Source organism: Taurulus bubalis (genome assembly GCF_910589615.1).
Source record: "Taurulus bubalis genome assembly, chromosome: 21".
NCBI lineage: Eukaryota > Metazoa > Chordata > Actinopteri > Perciformes > Cottidae > Taurulus > Taurulus bubalis.
The window spans coordinates 3,309,638-3,331,060 of NC_136609.1; the positions used below are offsets into that span (position 1 = coordinate 3,309,638).

Here is a 21,423-nt window from a genome sequence, read left to right on the forward strand (position 1 = left end):
GCTCTCTACACCACTTCCCCATCCTCCATCTAGACAAAATGCACGCCTGAACACTGATTAGAAAGAGTGACCCCTCGAATCCGTCACGTTTTTTAATTGAAATTCAAATCTTCCGTGCCACGGTGACGATGAAACACGGAGGAGACGGTTTTTCTTTTTTTTAATCATTTCACTCTAATTACAATGCACGGTTATAAATATCTTTGCTTGAGAGGAATGAGATAGAAGGTTCCATCACTCCTGGCCAATCTCACAGTGGCCACAATGGGAGAGAGTGGAGACTGTAATTGCGCCAGTGTTTATCTGTGTGGACTTTATCAGGTAAATGTGCTGAAGTGAAGATTGACAGTCCACCGGAGAGTGGAGATGGCAATTTTCTCTGCTGTTTTCCTAACTTTCTTATCTCGCCTCTCTCTCTATCATACACTGTTGTTCTTTTGTCGTTTTCTCCTCCTCTCTCTCTCTCTCTCTCCTCCCGTCTGTCCTCCTCCTCTTCGCCCGTGCTGTGAAGGCAGGTTCCAGGTGCTGCCAAACAACAACCTGCAGGTCCGTCAGGTGACCAAGGCCGACGAGGGCGTGTACCGCTGCGAGGCCAGCGTGGAGGCCCGGGGCGAGATCGATTTCGTGGACATCGCCGTGGTGGTCAACGGTGAGCTGCAGTTGAAGATTTGTGATGAAACCAGCAGTACAACCACACAATGCATGAAAGGGAGACTGACATCCATTAATTAATAATTTAAAAAAAAGTATTTTTAGGCCCTTTCCTCGAAAATGTCATGCCTAAACTAAAAAGGGTGTATCTCTGCAACCACAAGGGCTATTTTAATAATGTTGGTGTTATAATAAAATGTACACATGTGAGATTTTGATGTATAAATATCAGTCTATATGTTACTGGTTAAGAGTAAATGAAGATGACACACAGCAAAAATGAAAAGGTTTCAGGTCCGCCTAGAAAGAAATCACTTTCAGGATGATTATTTCTTTGAAATGATGCAGCTGTAAGGTCCAACTCTAATCCAAATCATAACTCAATATGTGAACATTCTCTAACCCAAATCATACCTCAATATGTGAACATTCTCTAACCCAAATCATAGCTCAATATGTGAACATTCTCTAACCCAAATCATAGCATAATATGTGAACATTCTCTAACTCAAATCATAGCACAATATGTCAACTATCTTTTACCCAAATCATAGCACAATATGTGAACATTCTCTAACCCAAATCATAGCACAATATGTGAACATTCTCTAACCCAAATCATAGCTCAATATGTGAACATTCTCTCTGCAAAGGTTGACTTTGATAAAGTGAAGCAGAACAAAGTTAGAGGGTTTTAATACAGAATATTCAGGTGACGTCTCATTGGGGCCCATTGTGGTCCATTTGGGCTATTTGAATGCTATTTGAATTTTCTCATGTACCAAACCATATATTTTACTTGTATATTACTTATGGTCAGCAATACATCCAAATACAGCAATTTTGGGCTTTTGAAAAAAATAAAAAACATAAAACAACCTATGATTTATAGTGTTATATAACAATTGTTCAGTTCCCCCCCTAGGGGGGATTGGTTGTTGTGTGTCTGTGAAAAATGTAAAAACTTTTTTAGAAGAGTTGAGGGTCCAAAATATCCAAAGTTTGAGTTCATCCTGTTAGACTTTGAGTCTTTCTGGCCTGTCATTAGTCTGATATTGTTAGCTGTGTGCTTTGACTGTGACCATGAGGGCACCAAAATCCTAGAAGTCAATGTGTTAAGACATCGTTGGGCTCAGCCCTTTCTCAAACTTTGGGTTTTAGCTAATCTAATGTTCAAGGAGACGCATCCCTGCGTCTCCACAGTCTATGCCTCTCGGTTCCTCTTGCAAAGTCTGATAATGCGCAGGAATGACGTTCCAAAGACTCTTCAATTGCTTGAAATTGTAAAACCAGCTGCAGGATAGTTTTAGTTGTCAAGCATAATCCTTTTAGGCGTGACATAACCCAGTAAACAATCTGGTTTCTCTTATTGAATACAAACACAAACCTCTAAAAACGAGCTGAGAAGTGGCGGAGCTTTAACCCTTTAAAAAAAACAATGGTTTAAAGGGATTCAGTCAGAATCAGATGTTTTACATCATCTCCTTCAAGGGAACCGACCTTTTCGGTCTGGTGAGGCGTAAAGCCACATGTATGCATTGAGTGTGTGTGAGCATAGCTTATTTGACATGCAATAAACTTGTGTTAAATACAATTTTTTCAATCTGGAAAGCTGTATTTAGGCGTTCTGGGTCTCCACCTGAAGTCTGGTGCAAATGCACCTTTTCCTCAGCGAGTTACAGCGACTCAGCGATGCAGAACACAGACACATGCTCCTCTTCACAGAGTCCACAGATTAGCATGCATTAGGGATCGAGTTTCCTCTGCATACACAAGTTATCCTGTCGCTGCGCTTTCCATGAATGAACGCCGACCATTCTTTTCCTTCTGAAGCCTACAATGCGCCTCAGGTCTGCAGATGCGAGCCCCGAGTACAGACGTCAGTGTCACATTGTGAAGCTTTTAGTTGGTCTGAACAGAGTTGTCAGCTTTGACGGATTCAGACTCCGTCCAATATCTTTTAATCCTTCACATTCTTTAGCGCGATGGGACAATTTTCAATTAGCGCCGTCTTTGGGCTTCCTCGTGGGCCCCCAAAAAATCCGAAGGATGTCGTTTTAATTTTCTCATTTGTCCTCATTTACAGCGAGTCACCTGAGACCGGCGAGGTGATTGAAATGTGGTTTCGCTCAGGCCACGAGCGTCGCGTAACGGTTGAACGGCTGCAATATTGTCCCTGCCTATGTAATTCTCTCCCACCTAATGTAATAGCGGAGCGGCCCTCCGCCCAAAAAACTATGAATTGCATTCAATTTAGCACACCACTTACCTCACTTCTGAGGAAGATCCAATAAGCCTGCTCAATGAGGCACGACCTATTATTGCAGCGACACGACACTTGCCGTGTGCAGCCGAGACGGGACAGTCTGCAGGAGGAGAAAAGCTCCGACTCTGAAGGGAGAGACTTCCCTCGGCCTCCAGGAGCCTCACTCGGCTGATCCCGAAAGACTCTCGCACTTAGCGAGTTGAGCCTGAAGTCAGAATCTGATTTAAAGCGACGCCATTTAATGTGGAATAAGTATATTAAGTGCTTAGAAAAAACTTAATGAAACTAATGAGTTTGTCCAATATGTCACCGCCATCTGTTCCAGCAGTTCATCTGTTCTTTCAGATGTCTTTATCTTCTAACTTTTATCATTTATTTAAGCTTCTTTGTTTTACTGAAAGCTGCTGAAATACTATTTTTATATCAGCAATTATTCAAATGACTTTGCCTATTGTGGAGAGATGGCTCTGAAGGATGAACCTACGGAGGGTCTTACAGCTCTTTTTTGGGGGGTTTCGACAAACCACAACTTTAATGTTTTTTTTCTCTCATCAGCAATGTTTCAAGACTTTTTGTCATGCTCACATGACCCCAAACAGTTATCAACCAGTAAGTAAACACAGTGAAGCATTCAAGTGATACGTTTGTGTAGATAATAGAGCTAAAAGGGGGGTGAATATTCATCGGTTTGCTTGAAAGGCAGTTTGCTTGAATGAGTGCTTCGATGAATTTGCCTGTCTTCGTAGTCCTTTGATCATCTTTCGCCATATTGGTACGTCTGTTGTCCTGGATTATCAAATCAGACATGGAAATGACACCTACTTAAATGCCAATAAAATGAGCTGGCATCCAGGTATGTGCTTGTTGTACAACAGCAGCTCCACAGAGTTGTTTTCCTATACGCCGAGGCATGTATGTGATGTTCATTCCCCTTTCCTGCCCTGAAGCTAGACGTGTTAAATCTCTTCCCCACTCTGAAGAACTATTTTTGTCGGTCTAGAAACAGGGAAGAATGGTGTTCTCTCTCTATACCACTGCCTTTTATATTTATGGGCCTTGTCACTTGGAGAATTCACTGGGGTTATTCCCTTTCGTGAGGGAAAGAGCGGCGCAAGAATATCCGTCTTAGCAGAGGATTTCCAAAGGAACAGGAAGCCAGAGAATGTACTTTATCGACAACAACCTGGAATGGTCGAACAACACAGAGGCCCTGAACACAAGCAGATAGAGCAGATTGCTGGGAGGCTCAGGTATATCAATGAGTGCAGCACACTGCATGTTTTATCAATCAGCCGCGGATGGTGGACTGCTTTCTGTTGTGGCGCCTGGGGATGTACCAGCGAGGCAGGATAAACACACTGATAAAAAATAAACAGGTCCATGTCTGGAGACCCCAGGAGGAAGAAGAAAGGATGAGGTGTAAACGAGAGCATCTTCAGGCTGCACCTTGTCCCCTGAGGTCCAACATTGAGCACCTTAAGCGCTCTTTTAAGCCAAAGTCAGGCTGGACATTGATTCCGGTCCATTCAGAACCAGTGATAGCCAACGGAGAGGGAGCTGAATCTGCCCAAATCCTCCTGGGCTGCTTCTGGGAGTCCAACATTCAGCCTCAGAAAACACGCCTTGATGATTTTGTTCACTCATTTTATGCATTTTGTGATCGGAGGCGCCGGATCCGAACTCGGTGGCTGAACACGTTTCATCTCCGATAAATTCGTTCTTATTATTGCAGCTTACTCGTCCTCCCCGCAGTATTAGCAGACTCGTTTTATTGAAGAAAAGCCGCTAATAAAGCTCGGCGAGAAGATTGCCTCGTGAATCATTTGTTCAAACAGCAGTCAATCCATATTTTTTTCCAAGTCCTTGCATAAAGTTGCAAATTGGGTCTGCGAATTGGTTACCGCACAGCTAACGACCAGCGGAGCTGATTGTCTGATTGAATGCGGCGCTGCCTCTACGTTTCGTTTTTATCGTAAACCATGATTGGACTTGAAATATTCCGCTCGTAGCAGAGATGTGTCACGCTGTTACTGCAGCAATGTGTTAACATACGTTGCTTTAACCAGTCGTGCAGAACTATATATTTTTGCAGGGCTTCAATAGTACCCCCCCATGAGAAGTCCTAAATATTCATGGGTCAGTTGATACAAGCGTGGTTTTCTTGCCCAGAAGCATGCAGCGAATGGAGCTGGGCTGACCCGCTGCAGCTCTCAGTCTCCAGTGGGCCATCAAAGCGGACCGTAGATGAGGATGATAGCGTATCGAGGACGAGGGCCACCCGCTGAATGGCTAATCGACCCCGAGGCCAAAACCAGCTCCGTGTCTGCAAGGACGACAGAGCTTTTCAGGAAGTGACTTCAAAAGTTATCTCGGATGAGTTGTGTAAGCCTTTCATCCACAGTGTGGAGAAAAAAGGGTATTAAGCCATTCAAATGATTGTCACTGTAATAAAACGTGGACACAGGTAATTTTTCTTTCTGTATGCAATACGCTTTTTAAAATTACAGGGCAGCGTCATAACAGTAATGCTCTCCCTCTCTGTTAGTTCGGTTTATGGTGGATGTATTTGTCCTTCCTCTCGTGACATGCAGCGATTTTTCATCCCTGGACGTTGAGCGGAATCTCATGAAATAAGACATATTATCGGGAGACTAATACATGCTTCATCCCCTGTGGGGTCTCCACATCAGATAGTCATACACTGGCAAACATAAATGGCATAGACTCGAACAAACTGGCTTTCTCACTCACTCAATTTACATTTTTGCAGATAAGCTGATTTGCTTTCTTTGGATAAACAGTTGTATAAAGTTAGCAATGGTCGATACTGCTCAGTCCAGTAAGGATAAGGCCACAGAAACTAAATAAAAAACCCACCACATATCTAGATGTTGAACAACAAATTGTGTTTTTAAATGGATCTAAGAGCCGGACTACTTCTGGACCAGGAACAAGAAGTAGTTAGCTCATTACCCTCCAAACATGTTAATTGACTTTTGAAAGAGCCAGAAATGCGTCTGACAGAGTCATACGTGGCATACATCTTGATGCATACATCTTGATGCTAAGCTAAGCTAGCAGGCTCAAAGCTCTTAGCTAACGGGCTCTAAGCTAAGCTAACAAGCTTGTAGCACCATGTGCGTAGTTGGCGTACGGACATAAGCGTGGTATTGATCCTCTCGTCTGGCTCTCTGCAAGCAAACAAGTCGGCGTATTTAAAAAACTGCTGCTTTAATGCAAATCATCTTGGATTGATTATTTAAACCGTCCAAGATTGTAACTCATATCTGAGGCCGGCGTCTGCCAACAGCTCCATTTTGCTCCCTTCAATAGAGCCAAATGTTTTCCCCCTAATCAGCATCGAAGATCTCTCCGCTCTCCGTGCTGATGACCCCGATCGCCTCGGTAGGTGCAGTTTGTTTCTATGGCAACTGATGGAGATGCAAATAACTTCCTGATTTCCCCTGTCCCCCGTCCAAGACACTCTCACTTAATTGCCGGTTCACTTACTCGCACACTACACCAGCTATTTCCCCTCTTTTCAGCTGTCAGTTGAAACTACCGGCTGTGTCCTTCAAGATTATTCAGCGGCGACATCAATCATAACCGCTTGGTGTTCGGGAGGAGAATGAGCATTATGTTTCCTGTCTCAATTATGATTCGGGGCTGCATCTGGAAGGCCAAACAAATCCCTAATAAAGCACTACGGCAAAGAAGGTCTTGTTTCCAAACAGTCGTGTTTCCAGGCGGTGCGACGCGGTCGTGACATTCACGCTGAACATTTCACCACTTCTAAACACGCCTGATCCTCAGCTCATTGAAGCCCATTAGCGCCTAACAGGAAACAGCTCCTCCGGCTCCTCGCGGATGCATTTTATTTAAAAAATCGGGTCCAAGGCATCTTGAAATATGTTTTTCCCGTGTGCGCGAGCTCACGCTAGCGGGGAATGTCTGTAAAAACCTCGCAAACTCATCTCCACCGAGCCTCTGAAGTTTCAAGAATATGACTAATACATGAAGAATCCGTACAGCTCGCCCAGATTCTTTTCAGGGCGCTTAAACCCTGTTGCTGATTTGCTCTTTTGAAGTCTTTCTGCTTGGCAGAGTGTCTTATTAGCGGGGCTGTTTCAACAAGCCTCACTGATGTGGGAGTGCGTTGCATAGGAAGAGAGAGACACTGGAGAAAGGAGATCTATTGGCGTGGAAATCAATGGTTATCATGTCAGGCAGATGCTTGCTCTCCTCACTCGCAGAGTCAGGACTATTGGAAAGGACTCAAGGTGTTTGATTATTGCTTAGGCCATTTTTATCCCTGAAGAGCTTTCTGCACCTTGATGTGCGTCTTTGCACATGTGTGTGTGTGCGGTTGCTCAGGCGCATATTATTGTGTGTCGATTTTACAAAAAAAAGAAGGAAATAATCTTTTTTATTTTCTGTTCATGGCAGTAACTAAACTGATAAATAGACGCCACGAGACGGCAGATAGATCAGACACTGTGGAATTTAGATGTACCGTGAAGAGTTTCCCATTTACACAGTGATACACACTGGTGTCGTTAGTGTAATTGATCTTTTAAGAAAGACTCCAGTACACTGCGGTGTTTGGTTCATTAGGTATCTCGGGTGATGCTTTGTTTTGATTAGAATCCCCCATTCATTATCCCAAGTATGTAAAATGTTTTACGTTTTTCTCACCAACTTCACAACTGTGTTTTCATCATTTTAATGAGATTTGAAGTCATATTTTTTTATTTTGTTGTTGTTCTCAGATCTATGTGTATGTCAGTGTCCTCCAGATGACATCGCTTGTCAAATCAAATCAAATGCACTTCATTAACCTTCAGTAACTCCCAACACCAAATTACAGTTTTTGGAAATATAAAACAATTCAGCTCCGTTTTCCCACAAAGTGACACCTTAAATGTCTTCAAAAGCCCTCTTTTTTGATCAGAGGAAAACAAATGGCGCTGAAATGCCATCGCTGTGCAGCTGCCAGTTACAATAACACATATTTAACACAAGTGCAAACATCTGTTCAGTGGGTTTTTTATATTTGTAGGATGAGAACAGTCGAAGACTCCGAATTCAAGATGTTTTTGGTACATGATTACCCTTTATTTTCATGCTAAGTACGCATGCATGTGGCTTGATTTTCGAGTTGTTTTGCTGAAAACAAGACAGAGTTTGATTGCACCAAAACCAATAGTCTTTTCAAACATACTTACTTATTTTTCATTTGCAAGTAAAAGCTTGTGTAGCTTTATGCAGGACTTGCTTGAAATAGAAGGAAGATGAAGAGTTAAATGACCTTTCAAAATGCAGAATTTCAATTTTCAATGAAGCAGAACAGTACAGATTGCATTGGTCTCGCATTTGCATTGGTCTAGAAATCCTCTGAGTTCAGACGTGGTGGGCCTCAATCCGATAGCATTTCACTTGTGCATTTGTGCGTTCACATTTTCCTCATCCAGAAAATGTAGTCCAGATACAGGATGTTTGTCAAGGATTTTCCGGGAGCTTTTATACATTTTTTATAGAGATTTTCACTGTAGAGAGATGACAGGAAATGAGAGGGTCGAGATGGGGAACGGCATGCAACAAAGGTCCAGAACGAGGGACCTTAAAGTTCACGGTCCTTGCATTAAAACCCCACGGGGGCACTCTTATGTCGATAACAATCTTTTTCATTGGACGTTTGCATCCTTGAGTTGAACTCACTTCAATATCACAATAGATTTTTAATGCAGCTAAATTGTAAACACATGAATACCTTTTTACCATCTGATTCCTTCACCCCTGCATGAGACGTGTCGCTCAATGAGTTTTGTTTTTCTTCCTCTGCATTTCATTGCGCTGTCCAAAAACGTGAGTTGTTGCTGGCTCGCATGTCCAGTCACCCTCAGGTGTTCAGGTGGTGGATTCGTTTTAGGGTCGCTGCTCTCAGCTGCCCAGACGGAAGCAAACCGAGGGACCATGCTGCGTCCAACATGTCTAATCGAGCCCTGAGATTGGACCAGCCGGGAGCCGTCGTAGTGGGAGTAGAAGTACAGCATAAGTGCAGGCTTGAGAAATGGACTGAGACCTCTGATAAATAAAAAAAAAAGCTTTTGCCATAAAGCTGTCATTCCCTTGTCACTGCAAAGGCAAACAGAATAAAAGACCAGGCCCGCTCTCCTTTTACTGAATGACAAGTTGACAGTCGTCGACCGAGCGGATGGCGAGGACACGCTGACAGCGTTCAACATATACTCTTGATGAAGTCACGACCGCTGCTGTTTATCAATACTGCTGTTTGTAAGCCATCACCAAGACATCCTGTACGTTTATGTGTCCACGGTATGTGTGCTTGATGGAAATGTTCACCTTTCAGCACGACAAAAAAGATATGCTATTTATTCCCATGGCTCAAGAACATGTGACAAAATATTGTGTTCTGGAACTAATATTCAGAGTTTTTCTTTTTCAGTCACATTATTTGTAGTCATAACAAAGGAACCCGTTCATACGTCGCATACCTGAGAGAGCACACGCTTTCCCAGTTTGTATTCACATGTCTCTCAAGCCAACGATCGCACGATCACAACAACGAAGCACTTCTAATTTCGACTCTGAAGAAATTGGCCCCGACAAGACAAACAATGGCTGGAGCTCGAGCGCTTGACGGGGACTGAATGCTTTATTCACAAAAGGAAAAGCGCCGTCATTCAGAGATGGTACAGTTGTTTTTGATGTCGGAAAACACATTTTCTGTCTCACCATTGTTTATATGGATTTAGCCGAGCATTTCTGAATCAGACAATGGTATTATGGTTCCACATCGCTGTGTTCGGCTCCTTTGTGTTTTTACCAAAGCTGGGTCAAAATGTTATTTGAAATCCCCACGGGATTACCAACAGAAGTAGCGTTTTCACTGAGTGCTTACAGGCCACTCGCAAAGGCCAATTTAATCCATTTGACAACGTTAGCCGTCATCATCTGCCTCAATAGATACTGGAAGTTATTTTTAAAATAATGGTAGTCGTTTGCTTTGACTGATTCATCCTATTAACTCTCAGGCTCTAATGAATGTCTCTGTGTTTTGTGTCTGCAGTCCCTCCGGTGTTGTCTGTGTTCCAGCCGTCCTTCAATGCCACCGCTGACTACCAGGAATCCGTCACCTTCACCTGCATGACCTCCGGATCTCCTGACCCCGTGGTCACATGGCACAGGTACCTCCTACTTCCTCAATGCCTCGCCTTGGTCTCTGATAAACAGCTCAGAAAATATGGCGACGAAAACATCACGCTGTGAAAAGGGGTGGGCCTTTCACGCCGAGATAAACGAACCCATTCCAAAAACCCGAATGAGCACGGACCTGCTGGTTTAACAGCCTTTTTTTTTCCTCCTCTGGGAATATTTTGGAGGGATTTGTCTCCCATTCAGCCACGAGAGCATTCGATTAGTTTGGGCGATAAACTCTGCCTCGCATTAGCGTTCCAATGCATCCCAAAAGAGTTGGTTGAGATCTGAGCTCGGGCCAAGTCAAGTTCTTCCACAACAAAGAAAAGAGCATTCCTTTATTCTTTATTCACACTGCATTGTGCACTGTTATGCTGACACAAGAGGGTCAGGGTCTTTCCAAGCTGCCACAACACTGGAAGTACATTAATGTCTCATGGAACTAAAGGGTCCAACCCAAACCATGTAAAACAGCTCCAACCCAAATGTCCACATACTGGTGGCTGACCTAACCTCCTCCATCCTTCAGATAAGCTCCGTGCTGCTACACGTCTTTATTTGTGTTAATATTAATGCAAACAGCCTGAACACATATACAGTCCTTTGGTTTCAGAACAATATCCTTTCACAAAAGAGGAATTCATAGTCCGCCCTCGCACATTGCCCGAAGCATCCACACAATAGTATCACATGTCACGTAGCACCAGTGTGGAAAGTTGCCCCTGAAGAGCATTTGACTCTCCAGCGTCCTCCTCTAGAGCTCGACATCCAGTAATTGGCTCACACCCACTCAGCAGGCAATCGCGACAAGCTTTTTGTACCTTTTATTGTCATTCCAGTGAAGTTCATACTTTTTTTTCTTCCTATAAATGCACTTGTTTTTTTCTTCCACTTAATTCATTTCAATGGACCATAGCTGCGTTGCTGTATGTTTGAGCCTGTTTAGTCAATCAAATCAATTATGCCTTTCAAGGTTGCTGCATTTTTTTTGGAATGTGCACTTCCTACCTTCTGGGCAGCTATTATTTTCACACCAAAAAATGTATGGGAACATTCCTGACGTAATCCATCACAGTGAAGATCATAGTTGGATTATCATTGCATGATAATGCAGAGGAGACGTTTCAAATGATTTTGAAAAGATGTGACATTGACAAGGACGATCCAACACCGTTTTAACTGTGATGTATCGTCGGCCTCGAGCAGGTGTCTGCGAGTTGTTTTTCATGCGGTACTGAATTGAATGGAAATCAATGGCTGCCCTGAAGGAACCACGTGGGGGAAAAACATTCATGAAGCTGCTTTGAAAAATGGTTATAGGCGAAGACATGCAAAATATATGGCAGTATTGTCCTTCAAATATCAATATTTTTTACTTAATTCTGCAAGAGTCACCAGTCTGTTTTTCTGTAACTTCAGCTCCAATGATAGAGGAGAAAATAAAATGGTGGCTGGTATAAAATAACACTTGGATCGAACATAATGGCGCGCAGCAACATTTAAGTGGGAAGTCTTAAACACCCACACTTAGCTTTCATTCTCGGCAATTTGAAGTGATTATTTTCTGTCTTTAATTACCATGTGCTGCAGTCGTTATTGCAGAGTAGAGGACGTTGATTTTGCCGGGGCTGATTTGTGGAGGTTGAAGTATAAAGCTTGTGACCAGCAGGTATAAAAAGTGACACAAAGGACTTAACAAAAAAAAATGTCAGGAGACACCGTAACTAATTATTTTCATTTCAAACGTGCATTAATTTCTCTCAAGCTTTTGTTCTCTTTTCTCAATACATCATTGGCGTGCAAAATATTTTAAATGCTTTGGGCACAGAAGGAAAAAAGAATTATTGAAGGAGGTCTGATGTCCATCACAAGGTAAACAAGCAAATATCTACATATCTATATATATTCATCTCCTTAATTAAGAGGTCACGTGTTCCAGCTTTTCATTTATTTAGCAACTAAAATATCCTGTTAAATCCGTCCTGTACATTTGAACCAATACTGGTACCAAAACCTGCAATTCTATATTCAAACCGTACAAAAAATAAGTACAAAATCCCGTTAAAAGCAATGTATTACTGTTGGTTTAGAACATACAAAGAAATACACTTTTAAGATTAATATATAGCATGTTGGCTGGCATTAAAGTTGGATGGTTAATTAATTACCTAACCAGTCTTTGGAGCTGGCTGCAGGTGCGCTAACGTCTTAGCTAACGTCTTAGCTTTCAGGCTATCAAACACAGTCCACTCCTCAATTACTAGATGTATTTTGTGTTATGCATAAATATTTCAGCAAGTACTGTCTCCCTTCAGGTCTTGAAATATGGCAACGATTGATTTAACGTGACTCGGTACTCTGTCGTAACAACGCCATTTTGAGTCCGGTACCCAGCCCTTATTTTACGTGACATTTTCTCCACGACTGATACACAACGTAATGCGAGCTGAAGTCTCTTGTGCATCACTTTGAAAGAGAAGTTAATCATTGCAGGAAAAAAAACACACAAAAACAAGGCTCGTGCATCACTTTGCGAAGTACAAACACAATTTGAAGACAGCGCGGAGCTGGGAACGACTTCAACTTTGTGAGTCTCATTCATCTTGCTCTGTGGGTCTGCAGCGGTGATGTTTACTCCTGGGCGTGTGTTACCTTGTCTTCCAGCAACAGAGCAAAGCGGGAAAATGTGATTTTAATGATATAACAGCATGCATAATACAACGCGGCAAATTTCACAGTGATGATGGGTGAGAGGTGACGCATTGATCCCTTCTTACTTTCATATTGAGACGATCCATGTGGCAGCTTTGTGAATACATAATCACTCCATTTGCTGTCACATTTTTTTGTGTCATGTTCACAATTTGCGTCATGTTTTTATGGAAATCTATTTCCACGAGTAAAAAAAATAAATAATGAGATAAATGAAATTATCAGATAGAAAGTTTTTATCTCATAATTTTTGCTTTCTATCTCATATTTATGACTTTCTATCTCATAATTTCGAATCTCTATCTCATCATTTTGACTTTCTATCTCATCATTATGACTTTCTATCTCATAATTTCGACTTTCTATCTCATAATTATGACTTTTTAACTCATAATTTTGACTTTCTATCTAATCATTTTGACTTTTTATCTCATAATCTCGATTTTCTATCTCATAATTATGACTTTTTAACTTCTTTTACACGCAGAAATGGGCTTCCATACTTTTGAGTGGTGAATACAACAATAAATGAAGTAACCTGTTCGCCTGAAGAAAAGTATTTGGTCCTATTAATAATGGTATTAATGTATACCCCCAAAAAAATCCTATAAAGGCCCATAAAATATAAAGTACTAGTCAAGGGCAGACTGCTGCCTCTCACCTGCGCAGCGTCCACCGGCTGGTGAGCGTTTCATGGTGTGCGTCTTCATTTCCCAGGTCAGTAAGTCCTGCGTGTCACTCCGAGACCACGGAGTTAAAACGTGCACATCACAACAAAGGAATCGGCGCTCGGCGTAAACAACAATCACGACCCAATTTAGTTTTTTGCTTTTGATGTCACCGTCCTCTCGGCCTCCCAGTTGCATTTCCTGTCAGCGCGAGAGGTGTCTCGCCTCGTCCTCTGTGCATCTTGGGTAATGGACTACCTGTCAGCAGTCAGTCAGCATAATGACATTCAGTGCTGCCGCCCGTCCTGCACTGTCCGTTCCAAAGATGAGGCTTCTCTTCATTTCCTCTCTGGCTCGCCAGAGTTATTATTACTCGGCTTTTGGTGTTTCCTCCGTCGACTTTCAATTATCCTCCCTCTCGCTTCCACAGTGAGGCCCTCGTCCTCGCTACTCAGTATCGCTGAGGAGTCGAGAAATCTGCACACCCACAATAATAAGATTGTTTTTATTTTTCCATTCTCAGAGCAGCCTAGACGGGCGGAGGCCACATCGAGGAGTCTCCGAGTATTTTTAGAGGCGCGCGTTATTCTAAGCTCTGTGCTTCTGAGCTTTTGAATTCAATTTACACACCAGCTTATGAGGTTCAAAAAACAGGGTGCCAGATTCAGATTGAGGGCATTATGATCCATATTGAAAGAACAGGTAAAATAAGAATGTGTTTTTCGTACGTAGTCTTCATGCTTTTGGGTTAAAATAGCTTGGATTGGAAATAAAGTGCAAGTGATGGTATTGTAAGCTGTTTTCTTGGTATTCTTTTATCCCACGCCATTAAATCTTTTAAGAATCTCTCTCTCAGCGATGCCCTTTAACCACCACTGGCTATTGAAGCAGCTGGAGGTTAAGTGCCTTGCTCAAGGACACACAGGTTATCTTTGTTAAAGGAGAGGATGAACATTACTTATTCATTTTTTGGCTTTCTGGATTCTCTGAGCTGATCCGTGGGTTCAAACCACTTATCAGCCACAACACACGTCTGAATGTCTGACCTCCAGACGATCAACTCTCGGTTTCCACTGGATCAGATTCCGTCTTAAAGGGACCGTTTACCTTCTTTTGTAGCTTTTTTTCTTCAGACTAACTCATGGATAGCAACATTATCATTCATTTTGAGCCACTGAGCCTCAATATAAATAAACATTTCACTTGTCTTTTTGCTGTTTTGGCCAAATACTAAGCGCTCATCTTGTCGTGTGGCGCTTGGCACGGCGTGCATAGGGGATTTATCCGAGCTGTTTCGCGAAAACAAGTTGCGGGCCGTGAAACTCCAAAACATACTGAAAGATGCTGAAGCTGAGTCGGGATAATTCTCTGCTGATGCAGCACTTTGTCACATTGCACATTCGACACAGCGTTAATATGAAAATATTGATCAGTGCAGCTTTAAGGAGTCAAATCAATAGTATTTGTTCGACATGATATAACAAAACCCGAATGAAAGGAGTGACTTTGCTTATTTGCTTGTTAACCAGCCATGAATCCTTTGAGGAATTTAAAGGTGTATTTCCCCCCTTTTTTTTTGCCGTCGTTGCTGATCCCAGACATCCAGTCATAATCTCGTACGTTCATGGCATAAAACGCACCCATGAGTTCGTCTAAAAAAAGAAGAAGACGAATCCCCCCCAAACCGGCGATCCCTTTATCCTTCCAGATTACACGGCTGGTTAAGCTGCGGTACATCAACAAGCGGGGGAGACTGCAAACCTGCTTCACACCATTATGCTTCTGCTATGAAGCTTAAATATAGACATGGATCAATTTAGCTGTTGCATTTTTTTTTTTTTTTTTGACTAATTTCCCAACAGAGTCCAATAAGAAAAGACATTAAATCAGCCCTGCGTTGCACACCACACCGGAGCCATTAAAGGAAGCGCTGCAGTCCTGCACTGAACGTACACAACAACATGAGAGAGGCTCAAACGCCTGTCGGAGAAGTGTGAAGAATGACATCCTACAAATGATTCATTGAACTATTGTATATCAATTACAGTGCGATGTGTCTATCCGAAACAATACTTTCATCATACTTGAAAGGGTTTCTATAAAAAGTGTTTTGGCCTGTTTATGTGCTATAGAGATAGAAATAGCTTCAAAGTCAAGCTGGCTGCACTTAGCCTTCTCTTTTATGGGATCAGTTGACACCCAAAGTGCCAAGATTAAACATCTGTAACATCAAACACCGCAGAGTGTATTTCTGCAGAGGTCACCGTCAGGTGGGAGTCGCTTGCTATATTTGCTCGCTCATTTTCTGCGTTTTTGTTTTGTTTTGTCTGTGCAGGAAAGGGCAGCAGCTGGAGCCGTCTGAGCAGTACATCATCATCCGGCAGGAAGGAGGCCGGAGCATGCTAACCATCCGCAACATCCGGCAGGTCGACGGGGGCTCCTACACCTGCAGGGCCACCAACAAGGCGGGGTCCCAGGAGAGGGAGATCTTCCTCAAAGTGTTTGGTGAGCACGTTGAAGTTGATGCTTCCTGATTCGTCAGTATTTTGAAGCGAGGAGGCCGCTCTCTTTATAACCTGACATTATGTAAAGTATAAAGGAGGCTTCATAACACTTATAAACCCAAACCTCGCTCTTTTTAGGTGGCCTGAACCTGTGTGACGGAGCCATAGCGTGGGCTAAGTTGCTCCACCATTATTGAAAACTATAAATCCCCCTTAAGACTGTTTCACTGTAAAATGAAAATGAATGAATAAATAAAACCTCTCTCACCTCTGGTAGAAGTCAAGCCATGGAAATAGTTATAGAAGAACATATTTTCACTTTTACTGTTGGCAATCCAAAGACAACTATTCACCATTTATAGGGACTATTTATTTAATATAGCTGGACAGATAAAACCAAAACTATCTGCATGGATGATATGTATCTCAATGTGAGTGGAAAACTTTATTTTAATTTTTTGATTTTACTGAGCTGACCTTTTAATCTGGTTCATCCTCAAATTATAAAACAAAATAACGCAAATGCTTCCCGTCATTGAAGAAGTTTGTTTTATTTTACGTGATCGGTCGTGCCGTGCTCCTCCAAAGCTTTTTAAGTGTAATGGCATTGCCTATGACAGTGAACAGTGTTTTATGCTGACCCATAAAGCTTTATTGTGAGGACCTCCACACATTCCAGTTCATAATAAAAAATAAAAAAACGTTTTTCAAATACCACAGATGTCCAAATAGCCCTCAGCCCACAACAATAACAACTGCATCAATATGATATATCTCTGCCGAAAGAAAAGATCTCTTCTATTGCTTCATATTTCATTTACTGCTCTCCTAATAAAACAAAAAATCCATTTATATGTTCATAAACCTGCTGGCTATTCCCGCACAGATCGCTCCGATAGTGCATATTCTGCTCATGGAAATGTATGGAGATTTGTGCTCTTGTCATCAACATCCTTTCAAGATGTGAGCGGCGCTTGTTCCTGAAAATGCACATTTAAATGAAGGAGTTAAGTGTGCGGGGAGGAGTCGTGCTTTGGACTGTGTAAGTTAGTTTTATTACCCTTGACAGCACGGGCGGGTGGGGGAACAGGACAGTTAAGACGAGGTGTGTGTGCAGATGTGTTCTTCACTCAGGGCTTCACGTTTAATGTCAGCCACATTTCCATTCGCTTTTTTTTATTTTTTCCCAAAAAGAAAACACCAGCTAGCCAAATAAATAAATTCTGCGCAGTCGGCATTTAACTCATCGTATCCAATTATTGTCACGCTAATACATTGTTAAAGCTTACAGTGTTATGATCACAAACATCACAAGCTTAGGCGTTAGCTCCTTTCTGTTACTGCATGGTTATAGAGAGCGAAGGCAATATGATTTCAACCCAAAATGAGATGAAGGACATGACAAAAAAAATTATATTTTCAGTTTTCAAAGCTGCAGCGGCTTCCCTTCCACAGATGGCTTTCTACACGTGGACCAATGACTACTAGTTGCCCTAATAGTGGCAATTAATTGCTTGAAGCCGTTTCACTTACAGGGTAGCCAGGATCAGCACCGCGTGCTGCTATCAGCCTTCAGGGATTACGTCTTTCATGGCTCCGGGTCACTTGCTACCGGAAGGAAAATAATCCCCCGTTTATACTTTTTTTTTGAGAAATAGCTGCGTTGCATTTCTTGGCCCGTTTTCTTTTTTTGGATAACTTCTCGGCTATCTGGAGCATCAACAGTAAATGTCAGGTTTTGTTAAAAGAGCCAGATGTTTTCTTTCTAAACTCTCCATTAGTCAGCGGCGTTCGGACACGTCTTAAGTCGTTTGGACACCTCGTGGCCGCCTCCTTTCTGTTGATGAGGAGCACATACTTCCTCATCAACAAGCAGAGCGAGAGGAGAAAAAATAAATAAACGGCAAAGCACGGCCTGACATGCAGTTTATAATCGAGGAGTTTGACGGTGAGGAACCCGCGGAGCTTTGAGGAGTTAAAAGAGGCATCGGGGACGACAGGAGAGAATCTATACTGACATTTACTTTGTTTATCTGTGCAGCCGAAACAACAAACGCACACACCGTATCGTTATCAGATCCAGGCGGTGCCGTATTAGATTCTCTGGCATCTGTCCGTAGGAGCTTTATGTAAAGTCAAATAATGCGATAGGGGGATGGAGATGCTGAAGAAGCAACGGTAATAACGGTGCACATCCAGCAAGAAATGTGAAAGTAGGCCTCACTAATTCTTTTCTTTATCCCATCATGAGCCAACAATGATGAAACTGCTCACTCCTGTATTTATATATGTATTTATATGTCAAAAAGCTCCATCAGGTGTCATTATGTCCCTTTCTGCTCAGCGCTGAGGCCATTAATGGCTTCCTCACAGGGTGAGGGCCAGACTGAGCCTCTTTCTAGTGCAAAAAAAGTGTCAATACTGGCAACATTTGCAGTTTAATTAATATAGTAAAGTGTAATTATAGTACTTAACAAATGCTGGAATAAAATACTCTTGTTTTTAATAAGTGGGTTATTAGAAAGCCTCATTTAAATGTACGCGTCAAACTGAAAAAATCCCCAAAACACCCCAAACCTGGAAGGTCAAATTAATTCTGGATTTTTATCTTTTCAGCACACGAATGCTGTTCAGTTCTTTCCCCATTTAGAGTAGAAATGTTTTAGATAATGCGTTATTAATAATGTTCCCTGCAGAGTGGCTTTGCACCATGCTTGATAAATGAGACGTTTTCCCATTTAATATTTGCATGATGAAGGGCATCTGGGGCAAAACGGCTGCAGATAAGGCGCTGATGAAGAACCGGTTCAGACCGGTCTCAGACTTTTCATCCGTGTGGGTCTTCTTGGAATGCGCATTATTGAGGGAACGCTTGTGTTTATCTGGAACACAAAAAGCACCGCGAGGTTTAATAGACGTAGACGATTGACTTGAGTGCTCGTCCCGTCTCCCTCTCTGCAGAAATCATCTTAACAAGTCGTTTAGTCTCATTAGAAGGCTTTAAAAGCAACGCGGCTGCCAGTGGGTTCAGTCGTTCTCACCGCCGCTTCCTTTTGTCTGCACACAAAACACAATCAGGCAGATTGCTGTAATATTATGGATCCGGATTCTCGAATTGAGCTAATGTGTTTTATAAACAAGTGGAATTATCAATTTTTATTGGCCAATTAGTTTGACTTGTCTTGCAAAAACAGACTTTATGACTCAATTGTAGACTGAAGAACTTTGTAGGGTTGTTTTGAGACTCGGGACTTAACATAATTCATATTTATGTTCATGGTTTTAGCCATCATTCCTATTGCGTGTGGAACCATGTACAGGGAATAGGTTACACATCTGTGTATATAAGGTAAGGCTCTATTCTGAGAACATTGATCTATCACTGAAGGTCCCTGCAGGTATAGTGTGTGTGTGTGTGTGTGTTTGTTTGTGTGACCCTATGTTTCGACAAGCTCCCCAAAATCCCGAGAGACGGCTCGTCCACCTCCAGCTAGAAGCCAAGGGAAATTGCCAAACACTCTGCAGATCCCTCCTGGGCGGCGGTAAAAGCTTCCAGTACAGTAGTCACTATTTTCCGTTCACTACTCTTTTCCTTTTTGGATTTTATGCCATGCTACTTTGTAAGCACCCTGTTAAGGATTTAAATGCAGTGTGTGTGCGTGTGTGTGTGTGTGTTTGCAATCCATGATTCATGTGACATGCTCTGTGGCCTTGCCATGCTCGGGGTTTCAGGGCTGGCTTTATCAGGAGGAGGAGAGCAGGGAGCAGCTCCCAGCGGCACGCTTTGCAGCACTTATCGTGGCGCTCGCTCAGCGTCAGAATTCTCCACGGTGCTGGAGAGGCATCCTTCCAGACAAAAATCTATATCTATTTAAAACAAACGCACAAAAAAAGGTGGAACGCAGCCGGATTTTTCGCTTTAAAACTTTCGCAAACTCACTGTTTGGTTCGTCACCTGGGCCAAGAAGTGTGCACAAAATAGGCCGGAGGGCGAGCTTCCCCGCTCCGCCAGAAGTGTGGAGTGTGTGAATGATCTTGGCCCAGACTGTCAGGGGCAAAGTCATGCATTAGCCCTGTGTTTAAACCCCCGTGGTACAGCCTTCATCTCCCCTCCCTTATGAGTCACATCTTTGACAGTTTCTCCTTATACAGTCCTCCCTCTCCGCCTTTCAATCCATTCTTCTTCACTTATCTCACTTTATTTCTCTTATTCATTCCCTTCTCTCTCCCCCCCCTTCCAGTCCAGCCCCATATCACCCAGCTGAAGAATGTGACCGCCGTAGAGGGCAGCGCCGCCATGATCTCCTGCGTGGCCGAGGGCGAGCCTCTGCCCGACATCTCCTGGAGGAGAGCCAGCGACGGACAGGCCTTCGTGGACGGAGACAAGGTAGAGACTGCCAGAAAGTCCATCTGGCTCTGTGTGGCTATAACTGTACAAACACACACACACACACACACAAAGGAAGCATATCATAATGAATATACATTGGGCATATTGACGGAAGGAAAACAAATGTATGTATTCAGAATATTTGTGTGCACATGTCGGTGGATTTACTGCTGTGTGTAAGATCTGGCCCAAAAAATGTAACATTATCAACAGCATGTGAAGTCTTTTTGTATTGAGTTGAATTGAGCATGCTAACTAGCTAACCAGTTAACTAGCTAACCAACAAAACCAGCTAACTAGCTAACCAGTTAACCAACAAACCAGCTAACTAGCTAAACAGCTAATTAGCTAACCATAAACCAGCTAACTGGCTAAACATCAAACCAGCTAACTAGCTAAACAGCTAACCAGCGCGCCCCTCGTACGTCACTGTCGAGATCAGTTTGTCCTCAGTCAAGAATGCGCGTGCATTTTTTTAAAGTTTGTGTATTTGATTAAATCCAAAAGTGGGAGAAGCAGAAGAACTTTTGTCTCGTCCTGCTTTTTGCATAGTCTGAAATGTGTCTTTAAATATTCCATTACTCTCTCGTGGAAACCTTGCATTTGCCAAATGTCAACTTCAAATGACTTTGAAATACAACCCTGTTTTCATCTGTCGCCGTTGACTTTCACTAATGAGGTTTTAAAAAGGTTTCGCTGAAACAAAGGTGTCCTAAAACCGCCTCAGAAGTTAAAGCTTAATAAACGACTAAAACGAGGGTTGCAACGTGTCCGTGCAGCAAAAGCAATAGAAGACAGTACTCGTGAGGTGTTTCTCTTCTGTTTCCGTTCTCATGGTGACCATTAAAATGTCACATTTTGCAAAGAGAAAATTGGACTGTTTGAGCTTAGGCTGAGTGCGAAAAAGAAATAGCCCACATTAACTAGTAAGTACTTGTATATGTCCTCATAAAAAAAGTAAAAGCAGATATAATCATTCCCATCTGCCGTACATGAAATATTGCAATTGCAGTC

General features: G+C 42.5%; 1 protein-coding gene across 1 annotated transcript in view; it reads left to right on the forward strand.

Moving 5' to 3' along the window:
• Positions 1-21,423, forward strand: part of ncam2 (neural cell adhesion molecule 2) — a gene marked incomplete at both ends in the record, with an annotated part of 216,418 nt that overhangs the window by 163,296 nt on the left and 31,699 nt on the right. Inside the window, 4 exons of the mRNA XM_079236580.1 lie at positions 512-649; positions 10,008-10,125; positions 15,851-16,020; positions 20,261-20,406. Coding sequence (XP_079092706.1) covers positions 512-649; positions 10,008-10,125; positions 15,851-16,020; positions 20,261-20,406 — 572 coding nt within the window. The remainder of the gene's footprint in view (positions 1-511; positions 650-10,007; positions 10,126-15,850; positions 16,021-20,260; positions 20,407-21,423) is intronic.